This window comes from Tursiops truncatus, chromosome 3, assembly GCF_011762595.2.
Source record: "Tursiops truncatus isolate mTurTru1 chromosome 3, mTurTru1.mat.Y, whole genome shotgun sequence".
Classification (NCBI taxonomy): domain Eukaryota; kingdom Metazoa; phylum Chordata; class Mammalia; order Artiodactyla; family Delphinidae; genus Tursiops; species Tursiops truncatus.
Genome location: NC_047036.1, coordinates 63215951 through 63233780, shown reverse-complemented (window position 1 = coordinate 63233780; position 17830 = coordinate 63215951). Strand labels below are relative to the sequence as shown.

Sequence of the window (17830 nt, the reverse complement as noted above, 5' to 3'; positions counted from 1 at the left end):
ATTTCTTTTTAGTGGTTGGGATAATTAAGTTTTAGTCTCAGCAAGTTTGATGATTGTAGTACAATATTGTCGTGTGTATTCACTGTATCGTGCATTGGCTCTCTATGACGTATTTACTTCTCATTGCAAGTTTGTACCCTTAAACAACAGCAGTCTTATCCCCTCACTCCCCATCCTCTGGCAACCACCATTTTACTCTGTTTTTCAAAAGTTTGACTTTTTTAGATTCCACATATAAGTGATATCACACAGTATTTGTCATTCTGTATCTGACTTATCTCAGCATACTATACTCAAGGTCCATCCACGTTGTTGCAAATGGCAGGAGATCCTCCTTTCTCATGCCTGAATAATATTCCATTGTGTGTGTATACTACATGTTTTTTTTAAAATCCATTCATCCATTGGGCATTTAGGTTGTTTCCATATCTTGGCTATTGTGAATAATGCTGCAATAAACATGGGAGTGTATGTATTGCTTTGCAATCCTATTTTCATTTCTTTTGGTATATACTGATCTTATGGTAGATCTATTTTTAATTTTATGAGGAAACTCCATACTGTTTTCCACAGTGGCTGGACCAATTTACATTCAGACAGTGTATAAGGGTTCTCTTTTCAACACCTCCTCACCAGCACTTGTTGTCTCTTGTCTTCTTGATGATAGCCATTCTAACAGATGAGATAAATCCCATTGTTTTTTTTTTGTTTGTTTGTTTTTTTGCGGTACGGGCCTCTCACCGTTGTGGCCTCTCCCGTTGCGGAGCACAGGCTCCGGACGCGCAGGCTCAGCGGCCATGGCTCACGGGCCCAGCCGCTCTGCGGCATGTGGGATCCTCCTGGACCGGGGCACGAACCCGCGTCCCCTGCATCGGCAGGCGGACTCTCAACCACTGCGCCACTAGGGAAGCCCCCCCCACATTGTGGTTTTGATTTCCATTTCCTTGATGCTTAGTGATGGTGAGCATCTTTTCATGTGCCTGTTGGCCATTTTGATGTCTTCTTTGGAAAACTGTTTAGTTCTCTGTCCATCTAAAAATTGGATTGTTTTTTGTTATTGAGTTGTATGGGTTTTTAAAAATATATATTTCAGTTTGGCATGTACTTCAGTGATTAGAATGAAATCCCCCAAGAACAGTATCTGTAGCCTTCATCACATATTGCTAGTAAAGTGCCAAGGACTCCAGAGAAAGCGCACTAAAATTTTGTAGTATGAAATACCTTTTATACCTATAAAGGTAAGACGTAACTCTACCATAGAGTGGGTGTGGACCAGGAGGGCCAGAGAGCTCCTGGAGGCCCTCGGGGCTCAGGAAATAACCTTTCAGTGGGATACAAAAAGCAAGGAAAGCGGGGAAGATTGACAGGTGACAATCTCCAACCGTATGAATTTACTTCTCCTTCCTGGGCTTTTTGGAATTGGGAAAGATTTGTAGATGTGGAACCACAGGTGTCACAACAATATGGCCCAGAGATCCTGGGAAGGCAGCTCCTGTAGCAGGATCTGCCTGCGAGACTAGATTCCCTCTGTGTCAGCAGAGGGAAGAATTGGTAGACAGGTCTAAGTTCTGTCCACTCACTGAAGACCCTGATTGAAGGTCTAAGTCCTGACTTTTGAGGCAACCTCCATCTGTAGGCTTTACATGTGAGAGGTGGCCCGAAATCCTGCACATCTCATATTGGTCATGCATATGCCACTGTGTTTTCTGACTACTGAAATATAATAAAACAGTGGTCACAGTGTTTACCCTTTATTTATGATTTAAAATATTTCCAGGAATTTTAGAATTTGGAGAATATATTACTGCCCAGCAATGTTCCTTGAAACAAAAATCTAAGGGAATTTATAAAAATTTGCCTGGATCTTTGCCTAACAAATGCAATGGGAGAAAGTGCAAAAATCAGGCAAGTTTCTGTCCCCTACACACAGAGAGGCTGCCGATACCACCGCACATAGAGTGTATGTTGTGAGCAGCTTTCTGAGTTGTAGGAGGGCTTATATGATCCATATACGCTATTGTCCTTATTACTTAAGAGGCATTCGTGCATCCAGCCAGCCAGAAATTTACTGGATATCTACTCCATGTCGGGCACTCAGCTTATACAGATTGTAGTTAAGACATGGTCCTTTATTCTCAATTAGCTGATATTCCACTAGAGGGAGCCAAATATATAAATAAGCACAATAACCGTGTTGAAAGTGCTGGCATCGGAGTCTGGGCAGAAGGTGTGTGTGTGAGGTGGGGAGGGTAACAGAAGGAACTGGACAAATCTGCCCCAGGATGGGTCAGGAAAAGTCTTCATAGGAAAGGTGTCCCTGAGCAGTGTTTCTGAGGCTTCTTACCCAGAATAAGGAGGCTGCTGAGGTGAGCACGGAACTGTGAGGCTTCTGTGTGAAGCTAACTGGAGAGACGGAAGATGAGACCTCTGGCCTGAGCCTTTTGACTGTTGCACGTGGACACCACACAGAACGGCACACACATCATCAAAGCCTGAGCCACGTGCAAGCGATGTCTGGGTAACACAGTTTTTAGAAATTCTCTTCTTTATTGCTACATTCATATAAAAAGTTTGGTATATTTGGGTGGGCAAAAGAAAGCCACAGTGTATATAAAGAAAGTTGTAGGAGGTTAAAAAAATATGTGGTTTCAGTGTTTGGAAAAGCAGTCACGGATTGTTTCTTTGGTTTAGTTATCCAGGCGATCGAAATTCTGGGTTTGAAATTCTTGGAAGTCCTCTGGGATGGTGTCTGCAAAGGAGAACAGGCACAGGGGGATTAGGAAGGCTCCCTCCAGCCCACATCCTGGTGCATCTCACGCTGGGAGGCATCCTGTAGGGGTTGCTGTCAGCCCACCCAGCAGGCCCCCAAAGACACCACTTCACGCCACACCCCCCGGCAGCCATTTTCTACCGCCGCTGCTTTGCAAATTGTTGGCTTAAAGCCCAGGAATGCTCATTCACAGGCCTAAAGAAAAAATGGATTTTGAGTTTATGATTCTGTGTGAGCTGTATGAAAATGAAGGCTGCCTGTCAATTAAACCTGCCTGAATCTCTCACTGAACCCACGTTCTAAGCCAAGCAGTTTAATTCTCTGGGGCTCAATTTCCTCATCTATCAAATAGGAGAAATGGGATCTACCTTTTACTTGGATGACACAGGGATTCTCAGGTTTCGGGAATATGTGGCGTGAGCTTGTGGCTTCTGGAAGGGATGTGTGCTATACGATAGGGTGGCATTATTGGATTTTTTTCTAGTAGTAATAGTATGCAGCGACAAGAATGTACGTTACCATTGCAGCGATATTTGAGGTTGGACCAAATGATGTTTTCCTGGGAGAAGCAGAACACGCCGAGCCGGCCTCCACGCATGGTGGTGTCTATGGTGACCCCCGAGTCAGCCACCAACTCGGAGCCTTCATAAAACTGCACCCTGTGGACAACACAGCCAGAGCGGGTCTCCGTGAGTAGGTCTCCAACTTGGGGGAAGCGCCTGTCGTAAGACCTAGGGGTCCCACTTCTTATCCACCTGCATCTTTGCTGTTTCATACTCCACTTTTCACAGACCTGGATCGTGCTCCCGCTGCTGTGTTCCCCTTTCCCTACGAGACTGGAAGCTCCATGAGGTCAGGGACCACCCGTCCACATCTCCCCTCTTCCGTCTCTCCAAAGGCCTAGCATGATGCTGGGCACCGAGTTCAACTCGCTGGGTACTCGCTGATGAGTTAAAGAGAAATCACAATACGACTCAGGACCAAGAGGCTTTGTGACTTCACTGTCCAGTGAGTTACCTTGTCCAGACCTCATGCTTGAAAACCACTGCTTTTCTCTAGGTCGAACTGATAACATTTGGTGGAATCCCAGAGCAATGATTCTCCTCGGGAGGGACGGCACTCCCTAAGCAGGGTGTGAGACATTTGTGGGAGCATTTTGAGCTGTCACCGTGGCATTTAGTGACAGAGGCCAGGAGTGCTGGGTAGCTTACAAGGCCCTGGAGAGAAAAATCAAAACTTGTCCTGCATCCAGACACTTTTGGGGTGCTCCTCCAGACCCGTGGGTAGGTGAAGAGACTGTTTATCTGGGCTTAGAACCTAACTCTCTCACTTGTGAACATCAAGTAGTTTTTGCACTGGTATTAACTGATTTTCCAGGGTAAATCGAGAAACTGAGTACAGTCGACCCTGAAACAACATAGGCTTGAACTGCATGCGTCCACTTATATGTGGATTTTTTCCAAATACTACTTTACTATGTGATCTACAGGTGGTTGACTCTGCAGATACTGAGCCGCTGATACGGAAGGCCGACTGTGGGACTGGAGCATCTGCAGATCTTTATCCCTGGCGGGGTCCTGGAACTGATCCCCTGAATTGCTCAAAGGTCAGCTGTACTTTGTTTTGTTTAACAATTAAGCTGTTTACTATTTACTTATTTTATTGGAGTATAGTTGACTTACTTACAATGTTGTGTTACTTTCTGCTGTACAGCAAAGTGAATCAGTTACACATCTACATATATCCACTGTTTTAGATTCTATTCCCACATGGGCCATTACAGAATATTGAGTTCCCTGTGCTCTACAGTAGGTCCTTATTAGTTATGCATTTTATATACAGTAGTGTGTATACGTCAATCCCAACCTCCTAATTTTTCCCTTCCCTGCCCCCCCGTAACCATAGATTGTTTTCTACATCTGTGACTCTACTTCTGTTTTGTAAATCAGTTCATTTGTACCTTTTAGGTTCCACATGTAAGCGATGTCATACAATATTTGTCCTTCTCTGTAGCTGTTCACCATTTTAGAAAGTCACATTACCACTGTTGTGTCTACAACACACCAATCTGTAGTAGGACATCGCCTCTGCCGTGACTCTAGGCACAGGTGCCAGTGTCTGTCTCATTTTGTGTTGGGTGTGGTTGTGTCCAAGCATTTACACGATTTTGTTATAAATTATTATTTCTGTATTAGGGATCAGATTGACTCTCTAAAATAATATGTGCAGGTAGGTTATATTTTCTATGATTTCATTTTGGGACACAGAGGGGGCATCTCAAAATATGTCATAAAAAAGGGGCATTAAGCTTAATAGGGCTGAGAACATGATCATCTTACTGTGAGACAGATTACATTTGATGTAATGTCTCAAAGAAGGACAAAATCTGAACTAGCCCTCATGATCCGTTTTTTTCCACTCAGCAGCTTCCTTGCCCCCGGTCAGCAGAAAGCAATCAGCACCCTTCCTAAAAGTGCTACATAAGCTGGCAGGGGTGTTGATCTGTAAGTTTGAGGAATGAGAGAGAAAAGTACACCGACTAAATTTCAAAGATGTAGTGCTAAGGCATCCTAGCTTCTGAGAACAGTTGTTTGTTTTTTAAATAGTCCTACAGGGAAATAAGGCAGATTACATCCGCTCACATGAAGGTCAGTTCATGCCATCACTGTGTCAGGCACTGGGGAGACCAAGATAAAATGAGACATGGGTGCTGCCCTCGTGGAGTTTATCAGACCGTGAGAGACTCACTGCAGCGTGAAATGTTTGTGGGTAAGTGATGATACAGGGCCCAGAGGGACCACATGGGGATGCGGATGGGAGAGTCAGTGCATGTCTCACCTCACACGGGTCAGCGTGGCAGAGGGGAATCACCGTTTTGGTGCCCCGGTGCCAAGGCCTCCCCCACAGAAGGTCCTTCCACCCCCAGTTTGGCCCTACCATCCAGGCGGTCAGTCTGAGCTGGGTGTCGTCCTCCCACCTCTATTCTGGGAGCCTGAGGTCCCAGCATGTCCTCGGGGACCCTCGGCTCAGGGAAGCGGAGGCTGCGCGATGCAGGAGGAGGATGCGCTTTACTTCAAGTGCACGGGGAGGAGGGGGCGCTGCACCTACCTGATGTAGCCCACCTGGGGCCGGTGCTGCAGGAACCAGCGGTAGGACACCTTGTCCTTCCAGCCCACGTTCCTGGAGTCCTTCCACAGCAGCCTGACCTGGTCGCTGGTGTCCCCGGTGTGCCACAGGGAGTTGCGGAGATGCTCCCCCGGACCCGTCTTAGACTTAACGGCCTGGACAACGACACGAGTGAGGTCTTAGAACAGAACGCACAGACCACCCTTCCTGCACCCTCCATCCCTGGGGTGGTGACGGGGTGGGAATTCACGGTTACAATCTGGTGGCTTTGGATCTGGACACAAAGCATCAACACTTAAGTGCCATTTCTACTGCGATGCTCCCCCCAGCCTTTCAGTAATCCGCACTGGCCAGTATTCCACTAACCCAGCCCATGTTTTTCCTGCTGAAAATCCATTGCTCCCCACATTTGGCCAATGAGGGCTCTGAAGTGTGCCTTTCCTCCCAGCAGGAGTGACAGAGGTAGCCTCCCAGCCCTCCTGTACAAAGCTGGCCCCATCGAGGAAACACAATACCAGTTTCCAGAAGAGTGTGCCTGAAGCTGCACCCCAAATCCTCCCCACCTCTTGGGCCCCTACTGGGGGGCTGACATTCTCACCATCAGTCACCCAGAGGGAAGCACGTAGCTTGTACGCAGGAGTGAAGGCAAGGCCCTGGATGGGCTCCAGTGTTCCCTAACTTGAATGCTGGCACGAATGCATCAGTTCCTTAGATGGATAAATGCCATATGGGAGAACACAGAATTTAAAAGGTGGGTGAAGGGCCCAGAGGAAAGGGAGATGAGTACCTTGAGCTGAATGCCAGGTTCTGCAACAGCTCGGAACGGGGTGGCCTGCCAGTACGTCTGCTCCGTCTGCTTCCACATGACCACATAGAAGCTGGAACTGTCTTGGTAACCAAAGATAAAGCCAGCATAGTCATCGTCCGTCTGGGTGTTGACGTGGAAGGTCCCTTCGAAGTCCACTCCATTAAAAGCCGTGTACCCTGTAACGATCAAAATAGATGAGAAAAACAGACAAGCCACACCAGCTCGAAAGAGTGAATTCTGTACCAGTGGTGATGAGGCCCTGGACGTACCCACTGCCAGGCCTGGATCGCTGTTCATGGTCTGCACGATCTCCATGCCCTGCGGAGAGAGTTGAAGGGGTTAAGATTAACCTTGGAGGGCGTAGAATCATCTCAGAGAAGCCCAGAACCTCAGACCTCCATGTAAAGATTTCATTATCTGAGGAACTGCTCTCCCTTGTTATGTGCTCAAAGAAAGCGTACCCTTAGAAAAAAACAAAAACCCTCAAAGCTAAGTAGAAATAGTTTTGCTAAAACTGTCACTTAAGCTGAGTCAATAAACCCTTAATTAGAGAACATATGCTTCTAATGAATGTGACCTCCTGGGTGACACTGGAAAACCGACGAAGCCTCTCTGTGCCTGTCTTCTTTAGGTCCACAGGGAGGAGGACACACGGGAGCATCTACTGCAGAGATTAGAAGCATGGCTCTAGGGTCAGACTGCCTAGGTCCCAAATCCAGCAATCTTAGCTGCTTAACTGCAGTGCTACCATGAGTAATCATTCAAGCTTTGTAACACTTGAGCTCATCATCTGTAAAACGAGGCTAATGAAAGAGCTCTGTCACAGGGCTGTTGAGAGGAACAAACACGACGTGGAACAGTACCTGGCTGGAGGTCGGCACCCTCAAAATTTACCCACTACTCTCAGAAGGGCCTGTGTCGAGAGACAACGCTGAGCCGGTGCCGACCGCATGACCCTCACCTTGTTCAGGACCACCCAATTGGGATCGATCTGGGCGTCCCCTTCAGGGTCCAGGACCACCGTCTGATAGGCCCTGAAGTCGGTCAGGGTGACCTCTGCGTTCTCCGGGCACACGTCGATCCGATCGATGACCTGGTCGTGGTCGAAGTCTGTCTCGCAGATGTCCCCCACGCCGTCGCCTGTGGGGGTGGAGGAGGAGGGGACCAGTTCAGTAATGCCTACTACCCCCAAGCCACCCCCTCCGTGACAGAGGGGGCTGGGCAAGGAGCAGAGAGAGCCCAAGACCCAGCTCCACGTGGAGCCAGGAGTCCTGGAATCAGCCGTGTCTGAGCCGGCCCCGCGGTCCTCGTGGTGGGTTGGTGAACCCCACTGCAGGTGAGTGAACCCCACTGCAGGTGATCAAAAGGACTTCTTAGGGACAGAGTGGAGGGCAACTGTCCAAAGGTGACCTGACAAGGGACTTCCCTGGTGGTCCCATGGTTAAGACTACATCTTCCAATGCAGGGTGTGCGGGTTCGATCCCTGGTTGGGGAGCTAGGATCCCACATGCCTCGCAGCCAAAAAACCAAAACAAAAAACAGAAGCAATATTGTAACAAATTCAATAAAGACTTTAAAAATGGTCCATATCAAAAAAAAAAAAAAAATCTTAAAAAAAAAGTACACTTCAAAGTTGACCTGACAGGAAACCCTGGCTGTCCTCTAGGACAGGGGTTTCACCAACTGGTGGATCTTTTTTTTTTTTTTTTTTTTGCGGTACGCGGGCCTCCCACTGTTGTGGCCTCTCCCGTTGCGGAGCACAGGCTCCGGACGCGCAGGCCCAGCGGCCATGGCTCACGGGCGCAGCCGCTCCGCGGCATGTGGGATCTTCCCGGACCGGGGCACGAACCCGCGTTCCCTGCATCGGCAGGCGGACACTCAACCACTGCGCCACCAGGGAAGCCCCAACTGGTGGATCTTAAGCCTGACCTTACGTAAGCAAACGTCTACAGTACTTTCTGGACTATGACGCATAAAAAGCAGGGAAATTATGGTCACCAAAATCTAAGAAGAATTTACAGTGATCCTTAGGCTGAATATAGCCCAGTGTCTTTTGTCCAGCTGACAGATGGTATTAAAATTTGAATTTGCATACTGGGATGGGCATGCCCTCACCAACGCGCCACCATGTGTCCTCACCACTCTGCTGTCTCATTTCTGGCTCTGTGCATACCTTTCCTTAACAGCTTGGCCCCTGCAGGCATCAGGCAGCGCTGCGGTGCCCTCCCCTCCATCCCGCTCCTGCCCTGTGACTCTGGCGAAAGGCACGAGCAAGATGGTGGAGCAGCTCTCCAAGCCCCGAGCAGCACGTGGCTGCTTCCCTGCCCTGTGTGGTCTCATCCTAGGGCTGCGCGGAAGCAGCTCTTCTCTGACAGTTGGAGACTGGTGTCTAGCAGATGTCGACTGTCCACACAAGCTATGGCTGCTCAGAGAAGCTGGGGCCCTGGCAGAGGGAGGCCACCATGGGCCTGGCTGAAGGGAGCCTGGGGCTGAGCCCACTTACTGTTGCTGTCCTCCTGGGCAGGGTTGGGGACCAGCCGGCAGTTGTCTGGTCCAGGGGGCACCAGGTCTGGGATGCCGTCATTGTCATCGTCATCATCACACTCGTCACCAATTCCATCCTTATCAGTGTCCAGCTGGGCACTGTTTATGACAGTGGGGCAGTTGTCTGTACTGTCCTGGTGCCCGTCTCCATCACTGTGGGAGAAAGGAGAGGGGGTTTGCGTCCCAGTTCAGCAGAGGACACGAAGAGAAGCAATGTGTCCAGTTCTCAGGAGGGAGAGTTTGGGTTTGGGGTCTTAACCAGGCTTGGTCTTTTATCACCCCCACAGGTCCTTAGATGAGGCTGCCTTATGGGCCTCAGAGACCATTTCCCACTTCTCCAACCTGTTGAAACAAATAGATCATTTTCTATTCAAAATAAGGGCCTATTTCTGTGATTTGGTGACCAGATGCTCCTTTCAGTCCCCGGGCACGACTGTGACCCCCGACAGAGAAAGTGGGAGGGGAACAAAGTGAGGGGCAGTGGACTCACTGCCCGCTGCGAGTCCTGGCTCCGCTGCGCACCAGCATGGGGCCCCGGACGTGACCCTTACCCCTCTACGGCTCAGCATCCTCCCCTGTACCATGGGAATAATAACAGCCTACCTCACAGGGTTGTTAGGAAGACTGAATGATTAAGTGATTAGAATTTTGCATGTTACGTTTTAATATAAGAAAAACACTTCTGAGTGCCTGGCTCTTGGGAAGCCCTAAGGTGTTTCCTTTTCTATGACTCTTCACCATGCCCGGCCAGTAAGCCCGAGAAGCGTCAGACGGGAATGCACAGGGAGAAGGGCAGGAACAGCAGGGCCGCCCTTCCCAAGAACTGAGCACGTAGGCCGGGCTCGGCCCTGGGCTAACGCACTTCTCAGAACCCTCGTTCTCTGCCCACCTGACATGCCTTCTTTCCAGGCCTAACGGCCACCTGAGGATGAGTCTGCCCTGTCCCCAGGCTTCCCTGAGTTGACGGAGGCCTCCCACGGCTACCCTGGATTAGAGCACATACTCCTTTCACGGGCGCCACCCACAGCTCGTCCTGGACCAGCAACTGCCCCACGCTGTCCACAGTGGGACAAGGAAGGGAAGCCAGGGGCCAGTCCATGCCCTTCAGGCCAATGCTTCCCAGATGGGTCCCAGAGAAAGTGAGGTCAACCCCGACAGGCAGAAGGTGACACAACTCCAACAGTGGAATTCCTGGGCATGTGGCAGGGCTGCTTTCCAAATCATAAGATTGAGCTATTTCCATTAGCAGCCATTCCATCTAGCCCTGAACATTTTTATGCAAAACCAAGCAGTTTCTGTCCTCAAGTTTGTGGGAATTAAAATGTAGTGGAATGAGTTATTTTAGGCAGAAAATCTAGAGGCTGGTGGGACAGGATATTTTAGAAATCACTTAGATGGCACTGAGAGCACAGGATGACCTACAACAGGGAACATTCTTGATGTACATTATCGAGGGAAGTTGTCAGGGTACCAGCCGCATCTTAACCTCAAAAACGGAGACATCCTATGTCAAACTGTCTCCGACTTGCCTCTCCTTTCCTCATGCTGTGATAACACTAGTACCTCAGTTACCATTTTCTGCAGGTTATCTGAGGGCCAGCACTGTAGGTAGGAGCTTTACCTACATTATCTTTCTTTTTTACCATCACTTGGCATTTAATTCTCTCTACTTTGCAGATGAAGAAATTGAGACTCAGAGACTGAGAAGTCTGTTGACGTTCACTTAGCTGGCATGTACTGTGCTTCAAGGACACGGAGCACAAGGACTTGATAGGAGCTGTCCTTGAGCAAGGTTGGGCTTGGGAGCTGCTGCCTGTAGGGAAGCCTCTGAGAAGAGGTTGAGAAGGGCAGCTATGTTTCTTCCTGCTTTGCCTTTTAGACTCCTTTCCCTCTCTCACCCCTGTCCTGCTGCCCCTATGATTCCCTACAGAGATGAAAGGGTTTAGAGTCTTGGACGGCAGGTACCTCTAGGGCAGAGCTGGCCATGCCTACATTTTTGATGTTCCTATAGCATCTGATCCAGCCCCGTGTCTTAACGTAGGACTCCATCCATGTGGGGCTAGAAGGGCTGACAACATTCATTTGTATAGAACAACTCCACCCAAATAAAGAAAACTGAAAGAAAAAATTCCAAGGACAATGAAATAACAGTGATTCCCTCAGCACACTGACAGCTCTCTATTTTGGGATGATGATGAAGCTTTCCTGAGCTGAAAGAATATAACAGCAAAAGAGCTAACATCGATGCAACAGAAACTGTAATATGTCCTTTCCATAAATTAACTCAACTTTCACAAGAGTCCTAAGAGCTACATTCCATTTCCATCCCCATTTTACAGATGAGACAATGGAGGCACAGAGAGATGAGGTAACTTGCCTAAGGTAAGCTGCTGTGCAAGTGGAGGAGCTGGGAGTTATATCTAGCTGTGTCGCTCCAGAGCCCATCTTTAAAGCATGATGCTACACCGCCTCTCCTGTGATAGAGTCTCAGTTGCTTGAGTGCCTAGTGGCCCCTCCTGGTACCGTCAAGTCCCCCATTCATGGAGGTGCAGTGACCCTGACCAAAGACAGGGCTATGGTCCCTCCAGCAACTCAATCTGCCCAGAGAGATCCCAAAGCATGGCAGCAATGGAGAGCTCTGAAAGAGAAAACTTCCTCTGGAATTTTCATCAGCCCTATGCAGCTGGGAAACGTGCCATACCTGTCCTGATTGGTGTCACAGGAGTCCCCAACCAGATCGTTATCCACATCAGACTGCAAAGAGAACAAAACGTGTCATTTACCCCTGGGCCTGCACAGAATGTTCCAGAGAAGGCAGACCCAGCCCATCATCACTGGATCTCAGGAATTATTCCTCTGGAATTGGGGTGGTGCAAACTGCAAAAGGACAACACCATATTGGTGTAGGCACAATGCTGAAGTTTCAAAAAAGCCTTCCAAAATATCAAGCTCCAAGGATGGGCTGCCTACACACCAGATGAGCTGATTGGAGAAGGGCGCTGGGGCAGCGTGGTGGCAGGTGGAGACGTGGCACTCAGGCACGGGTCGGAAGGGAGCCAGCCACAGGCACGGGGACAAGGCAAACAGATTTTGCTTTGCTTCTGCATTTTGGAATTGAGCCAGGATGGGAGTGAGTCAGAGGGCAATAATGACGCCCCTCTCTCAGGGCTTTAAAAATAAGTGACACATCATATCCAATTATCCAGACAGGAAGGAGGAGAGAGAAGGCAAACAGCACATCGCTGACTGATCCCAACCTGAAATGTCCATACATAGGCTGTTGTTGGGATTTGGGGATGAAAGGGACATGAGGCTCCCCATGGTTAATTTCCACATTGCATTTTCCTTTCAGCCAAAAAAAAAACAACTTGTTTTGGGCATCATTAAACTATTACTGGGACTTCCCCGGTGGTCCAGCAGTTAAGACTGTGTGCTCCCAATGCAGGGAGCCCGGGTTCGATCCCTGGTCAGGGAACTAGATCCTGCATGCCGCAACTAAAGATCCCGCACACAGCAACGAAGAGCCCACGTGCTGCAACTAAGACCCGGCGCAGCCAGATAAATTTTCAGAAACCCCAAAAACTCCTATTCCTAACCCCACAGGGACTTCACAGCCTGTGAGATTAGTCCCGAAGGCCTCAGATCTCCTGTAATGTTCTTCCCATCACCTCCAGGCTTAAGTATACAATTTCACCACCTCTGCTGTTAGGTATAAGGCAACAGCAAAGAACTGGGCTGGCGGGCTCGGCTGGGTTCTTCCAGACACGTGTCTTACGTGAGTCTCTGCATTGGGCAGTTCAGCCTAGAGTTTGGATGCCCCTGGATCCTACTAACCTGGTTAGGGTTGCTGACATCAGGACAGCTGTCACAGGCATCCCCCACGCCATCACCATCTTTGTCCTGTTGATCACGGTTGGGAACTTTCTGGCAGTTGTCCAGGATGTTTTTTATTCCTATGAGAAAGGAATGCTTCCCTGAGTCAGGTGAACATCACAGAAAGGTCTGGAGCACAGACTTCCAGGTGCTGTAGAGATCAGGCCAGCACATGGCACACAGTAGGTAATGTCTGCCTGGGCCATCCTCAGAGAACCATACCTATTCCAGCAGTTACCTGGAGGTAATGTCAAAGGATGGATTCTGGGAGACTTAAAAGAAGAACGATCTGAGGCATTTATCCACTGAGTTAGAATTTGTTGAAGATATCAAGGGCTATCACTGCAACCAGATGAGGGGGTCATGAGGGCTAGGTGGGCCGACCCTGGAGAGGGAGGACCTCACGGGTGTGTGAGCTATGACAAGGGCCCCGGGGCTCAGGCAGTGGTGTGCTGGAGTCAGGCCAGTCATACCCATTTCTCCCCAGCCTCCCGTTCAATCATGTCATCTCCTCTTAGTACCTTGGAACCAGTGATGGTGGGAGTGGTATTTACATAATGGAAACCGGCAAATGCTACAACTCGGTGCGTTTTTTGTTTGTTTCGCTGAGCGGGTTTACCATCAGTCAGGCTTATAGAAGGTGGGATCGTGCTTTAGAGACATGGGAATAGTCTGGAGTGCCGGGTGTGTGTTGGTTAGTGGTGGGTGTAGTGTATTTCTAAAAGGAAATTCCTTCAAGGTCCTGTGTTGTGATGTGTTTTTCAGAAACTATCGGATCCAGCCTATACTTTGATGATAGTCACCTATATGTTACGGAAACTATACAGGAACAAACGTCCTCCCTCACGGCCTGTGAGGCTCCAGAGTTGTGCTCCAGAGGTGCTATTCACACAGACCACAATACGAGGCCCCTTCAGTGGCCCCTGGAGCTGGGTGATGCAGCCGCCCTGCCTGACAGCTCTTCCCAGGCTCCTGGGAAATGCCCGAGTCTCTGCAGGAGGAGCCTGACCCAGAGCTGCAGCCCATGACCCTGCTCAGCCCTTCTACCTCAATCCTCCACTTCCAGGACCCTTATGCATGAGAAGGATGGTGGGGAGGGAGGAAAGCTGCAGTCTGGGAAGACAGATGCCCTACAGAGTCACATCCCTGACAAGACACTGCTCGAAGGGATTCCTGCAAAGTTTCTGGCAATGATATAGAGTTCCCAGAACACCAGGGTTCTTCTTCCACAGAAACAAGTGGGCCTTGGGGCCACCAGGCACAGGCCATGTGGAACCCCCTGGAGCGGAAAGGCCCTCAGAGTCAGTCATTCTATTCCTGCTCCTAAGAGAGAACAAGGGGAAAAAGGACAAATGAGTCCCAAGTAAAAGACTAAGCAAGACACACCCACCATCTCCATCCATGTCGTCATCGCAGGCATCTCCTTTTCCATCCCCGTCAGTGTCCTTCTGGTCATTATTTAGGACATTCCGGCAGTTATCACAGGCATCCCCAAACATATCTTTGTCACTGTTCCTTTGGTCCACATTGTGAGTCAGGACACAGTTGTCCTAAAGGATCAAAAGACCGACATTAACTCTGACTTTTACTGAATCCCCACTGTGTGCCTGGTCCTGCGGTGGATGCCAGCCAACCTTCCCCCAACCGGCATGAGATGTCGCAACTCAGGAGGCCCAAGTTCATCAGTTTTATAAACATTTCATAATCTTAGAATAAAAAAACTGCAGTGCCATGGGAACGCAGGCATGGAAACAGACAATCGGGATGATTAATATAAATAGTTGACTTCATGGCCTTTCTTCCACCATCCCTGGTACGTGGCAATTCAAAGGCCCTCCCAGCAAAGCAGGTACTTACCTGCTCATTCAGGATCCCATCTCCATCAGCATCCTCGTCACAAGCATCTCCAAGGCCATCTCCGTCTGCATCCTCTTGGCCGGAATTTGGCACATACTTGCAGTTGTCCTAAGTTGGAGAAACACAGCTCAGAGACATATCTACATTTGTATTCTTTCAGCTTTATTGAGGTATAACTGACAAATAAAATTGCAAGACATTTAAAGTGTATAATGTGACGATTTGATATATGTTGATATTGTGAAGGGATTCCCCCATTGAGTTAATTAACATATGCATCACCTCACATGTTTATCTCCCCATTTTTTTTTGCTGAGAACATTTAAGTTCTACACTCTTAGCAAATTTCAACTATACAGTACAGTGTTTTCAACTATAGTCACCATGTTATACATTAGATCCTCAGATCTTATTCACCTCATGGCAGAAAGTTTGCACCCTTTCATCAACTTCTCCCCATTTCCCCCATCCCCATCTCCATCTGTCTTAAGTCAAAAACTATTTCTGCCTGTACCTGTCTGGCTTTTTTTAAAAAAATAAATTTATTTATTTTTGGCTGTGTTGGGTCTTCATTGCTGCGTGCTTTCTCTAGTTGTGGTGAGCGGGGGCTACTCTTTGTTGCGGAGTAGGGCTCTAGGCACACGGGCTCACGGGCTTCAGTAGTTGTGGCACGTGGGCTCAGCAGTTGTGGCTCACGGGCTCTAGAGTGCAGGCTCAGTAGTTGTGGTGCACGGGCTTAGTTGCTCCACGGCATGCGGGATCTTCCCAGACTAGGGCTCGAACCTGTGTCTCCGCCTGCATTGGCAGGCGGATTCTTAACCACTGTGCCACCAGGGAAGTCCCTACCTGTCTGGCTTTATTGTTGATGGCTGTTTTGCTACATTTGAGATGCAGCTACTTCAAAAATACAATTTTAAATGGAAGCCACAGAACCTCTGCCCCATATAAGATGTGGCTTTGGAAAGCCACAGAGTGAGTGTGCGTGCATGTGCGTGTTTTTTTCTCCTACTCGACCCCCTTACCTTTTTGCAGTTGCTGGCAGAGCACAGCAATTCTTCGTCGGGGTAGCTGTCAATGTCCACGTCCTTTCCGCAGATGTAGCCGTCACCAGCCCAGCCAACCCCACACTGTGAAGGAAAAACCCGTCAGGAGTCCAGGAGCTGAGCCTGGTGGGAGGCCAGGGTCCGACAGGGGCCTCTGCTCCTGTGTGTGCATCCCCAGAGGGAGGGCCAGAAAGCTTTGTTTGCAGGATTTTAAAACTATTAAACTGTGTTTTGAATAGTCTACTGCTTCAAAATTCAAAAAGTACAAAGGGAGAGTGAAAACTCCTTCCTGCTCTTGCACGTTGGCTCAGGAATCAAGGCAGTCTGCTCTCATGAATACTTTCAGAGACATGCTGGGCAGAGATCAGCAAACACACATACGTTCTTTTTCTCTTTTTGTCGTTCAGCACAATTGGTAGCACACATATAAACACTGCTCTGTACCTTGAATTTTTAAAAAATTAACATTATATCTTAGAGCTCTTTTCATATTACCACACGTAGATTAGTGTCTTCCTTTCTAATGGGCACAGAGATAACATACATAAAGTGGAATGCATGCACCTCAATGAATTCAACCAGTCCCCTACTGGTCGGTGTCAAGTCGTTAAAACCTTTTTCTGTCGCAAACAATGCTGCCACAAAGAATTTGAGGACGTTTATCATTCTGCACATGTACTGGCTTCTTAGCATGAAATTCTTGGTTCAAAGGGTATTTGTACTTTTGAATTATTGTCAAAATGTTCTCCATGTGATTATCCAGTTTCTTCTCCCAATGGAAATGAATGCACACAAGGGTGGAGCGGCCGCTGTGGCACCTTCCTTAGCATTCTGGAGCCACAGTCGTGTCTCTGAACCTAATGGTCTTCTAGATCAATTTCCACCACAGCAGGAACCTTCCAAAGTGCTTTACCTCCACTCATATCTTTTAACAGGTGAAGATTCCCACAGGGGTAGTGCTGGGTCTGCATGTTCTCTACGTTTCTGGAAAAGTCTACCCAAGTTCCGTGCCACCACCAGCTGCTGAGAGCAAGCCTTCGTTGTCAGCAGAAGAGGCATTAAAATAACAGTTATTCTATACCGGACTCTATAAGCATTATCTCCAGTCCTTACAATGATGCTGCAAGGTCATCACTATCCCATTTTACAAAAGAGTCGACTCAGCTCAGAGTGGCTAAGTCCCTTGCCCAAGGTCTCAGAGCTGGGACTTGAACTCAAGACTGTCCCAGTTCAATGTTTTCTGCCACATGTATTTGGTTAACATGCACTTTGAGTTCTCCCTCTGATATTCCATATAGTTGGCCTGGCTAAAGGATGAATGATAAACCCAAGAGAAAGGAAATCCTTCTGTAAGAGGTGTCCTGGGTATGAGGTGGTACCTGGGAGCTCAGCTCAGGAGCAGGATAGGTGCCCGAGGAGGGGCAGGCAGAACTGCAGAAGGAACAGGAGACAAGGGGGCCTGGAAAATGACAGGGAACCAGCAAGGCAGGGGCAGGTAAGAGCCGGGGGAACAGGGCCAAGGAAAAAGAAACTTTACATGAGTAAATGTTAAATTTCCTGCCTTCATTAATCAAAATAACGTGATTTAAGACCAGTGACTTCCTAAGCTGCAGGCTGGCTGTTCTTAATCGTGTGCACCCCGCTTCTGCAACCAGAGATGTAGAAGGCAGAATCCAAAGACACCCCTCCCCGTAACTACCCCTATTTCTGTTCAATTGCTTCAGCAGGGCCTTCAGAGGGCCTGCAGAGCTCAGCCGTGGGGTATGGTCCTTGACTCATTTTAATGAAGAAAAGATTTCCTCTAGGAAC

General features: G+C 48.7%; 1 protein-coding gene and 1 long non-coding RNA gene across 3 annotated transcripts in view; one reads left to right on the top strand and one right to left on the bottom strand.

Annotated features, from left to right (window-relative positions):
• Positions 1-2527: 2527 nt before the first annotated feature.
• Positions 2528-17830, bottom strand: part of THBS4 (thrombospondin 4) — a 50073-nt gene continuing 34770 nt past the window's right edge. The window contains exons 11-22 of the mRNA XM_019929770.3: positions 16001-16105; positions 14979-15086; positions 14512-14671; positions 13083-13201; positions 11950-12002; positions 9208-9401; positions 7666-7844; positions 6974-7022; positions 6684-6880; positions 5879-6051; positions 3290-3429; positions 2528-2749 (exon numbers count right to left, since the gene is read on the bottom strand). Of these exons, the coding sequence (XP_019785329.2) occupies positions 2688-2749; positions 3290-3429; positions 5879-6051; positions 6684-6880; positions 6974-7022; positions 7666-7844; positions 9208-9401; positions 11950-12002; positions 13083-13201; positions 14512-14671; positions 14979-15086; positions 16001-16105 (1539 nt within the window). The 3' untranslated portion in view covers positions 2528-2687. The remainder of the gene's footprint in view (positions 2750-3289; positions 3430-5878; positions 6052-6683; positions 6881-6973; positions 7023-7665; positions 7845-9207; positions 9402-11949; positions 12003-13082; positions 13202-14511; positions 14672-14978; positions 15087-16000; positions 16106-17830) is intronic.
• On the top strand, positions 3347-14516 carry LOC109549099 (uncharacterized). 2 transcript variants are annotated; one of them, XR_004525823.2, is made up of 6 exons: positions 3347-3459; positions 3562-3778; positions 4260-4376; positions 5377-5539; positions 7336-8040; positions 13887-14516. It is a non-coding gene; the product is annotated as an uncharacterized lncRNA (long non-coding RNA). The 2 variants fall into 2 exon arrangements; XR_002175296.3 differs by lacking the exon at positions 7336-8040.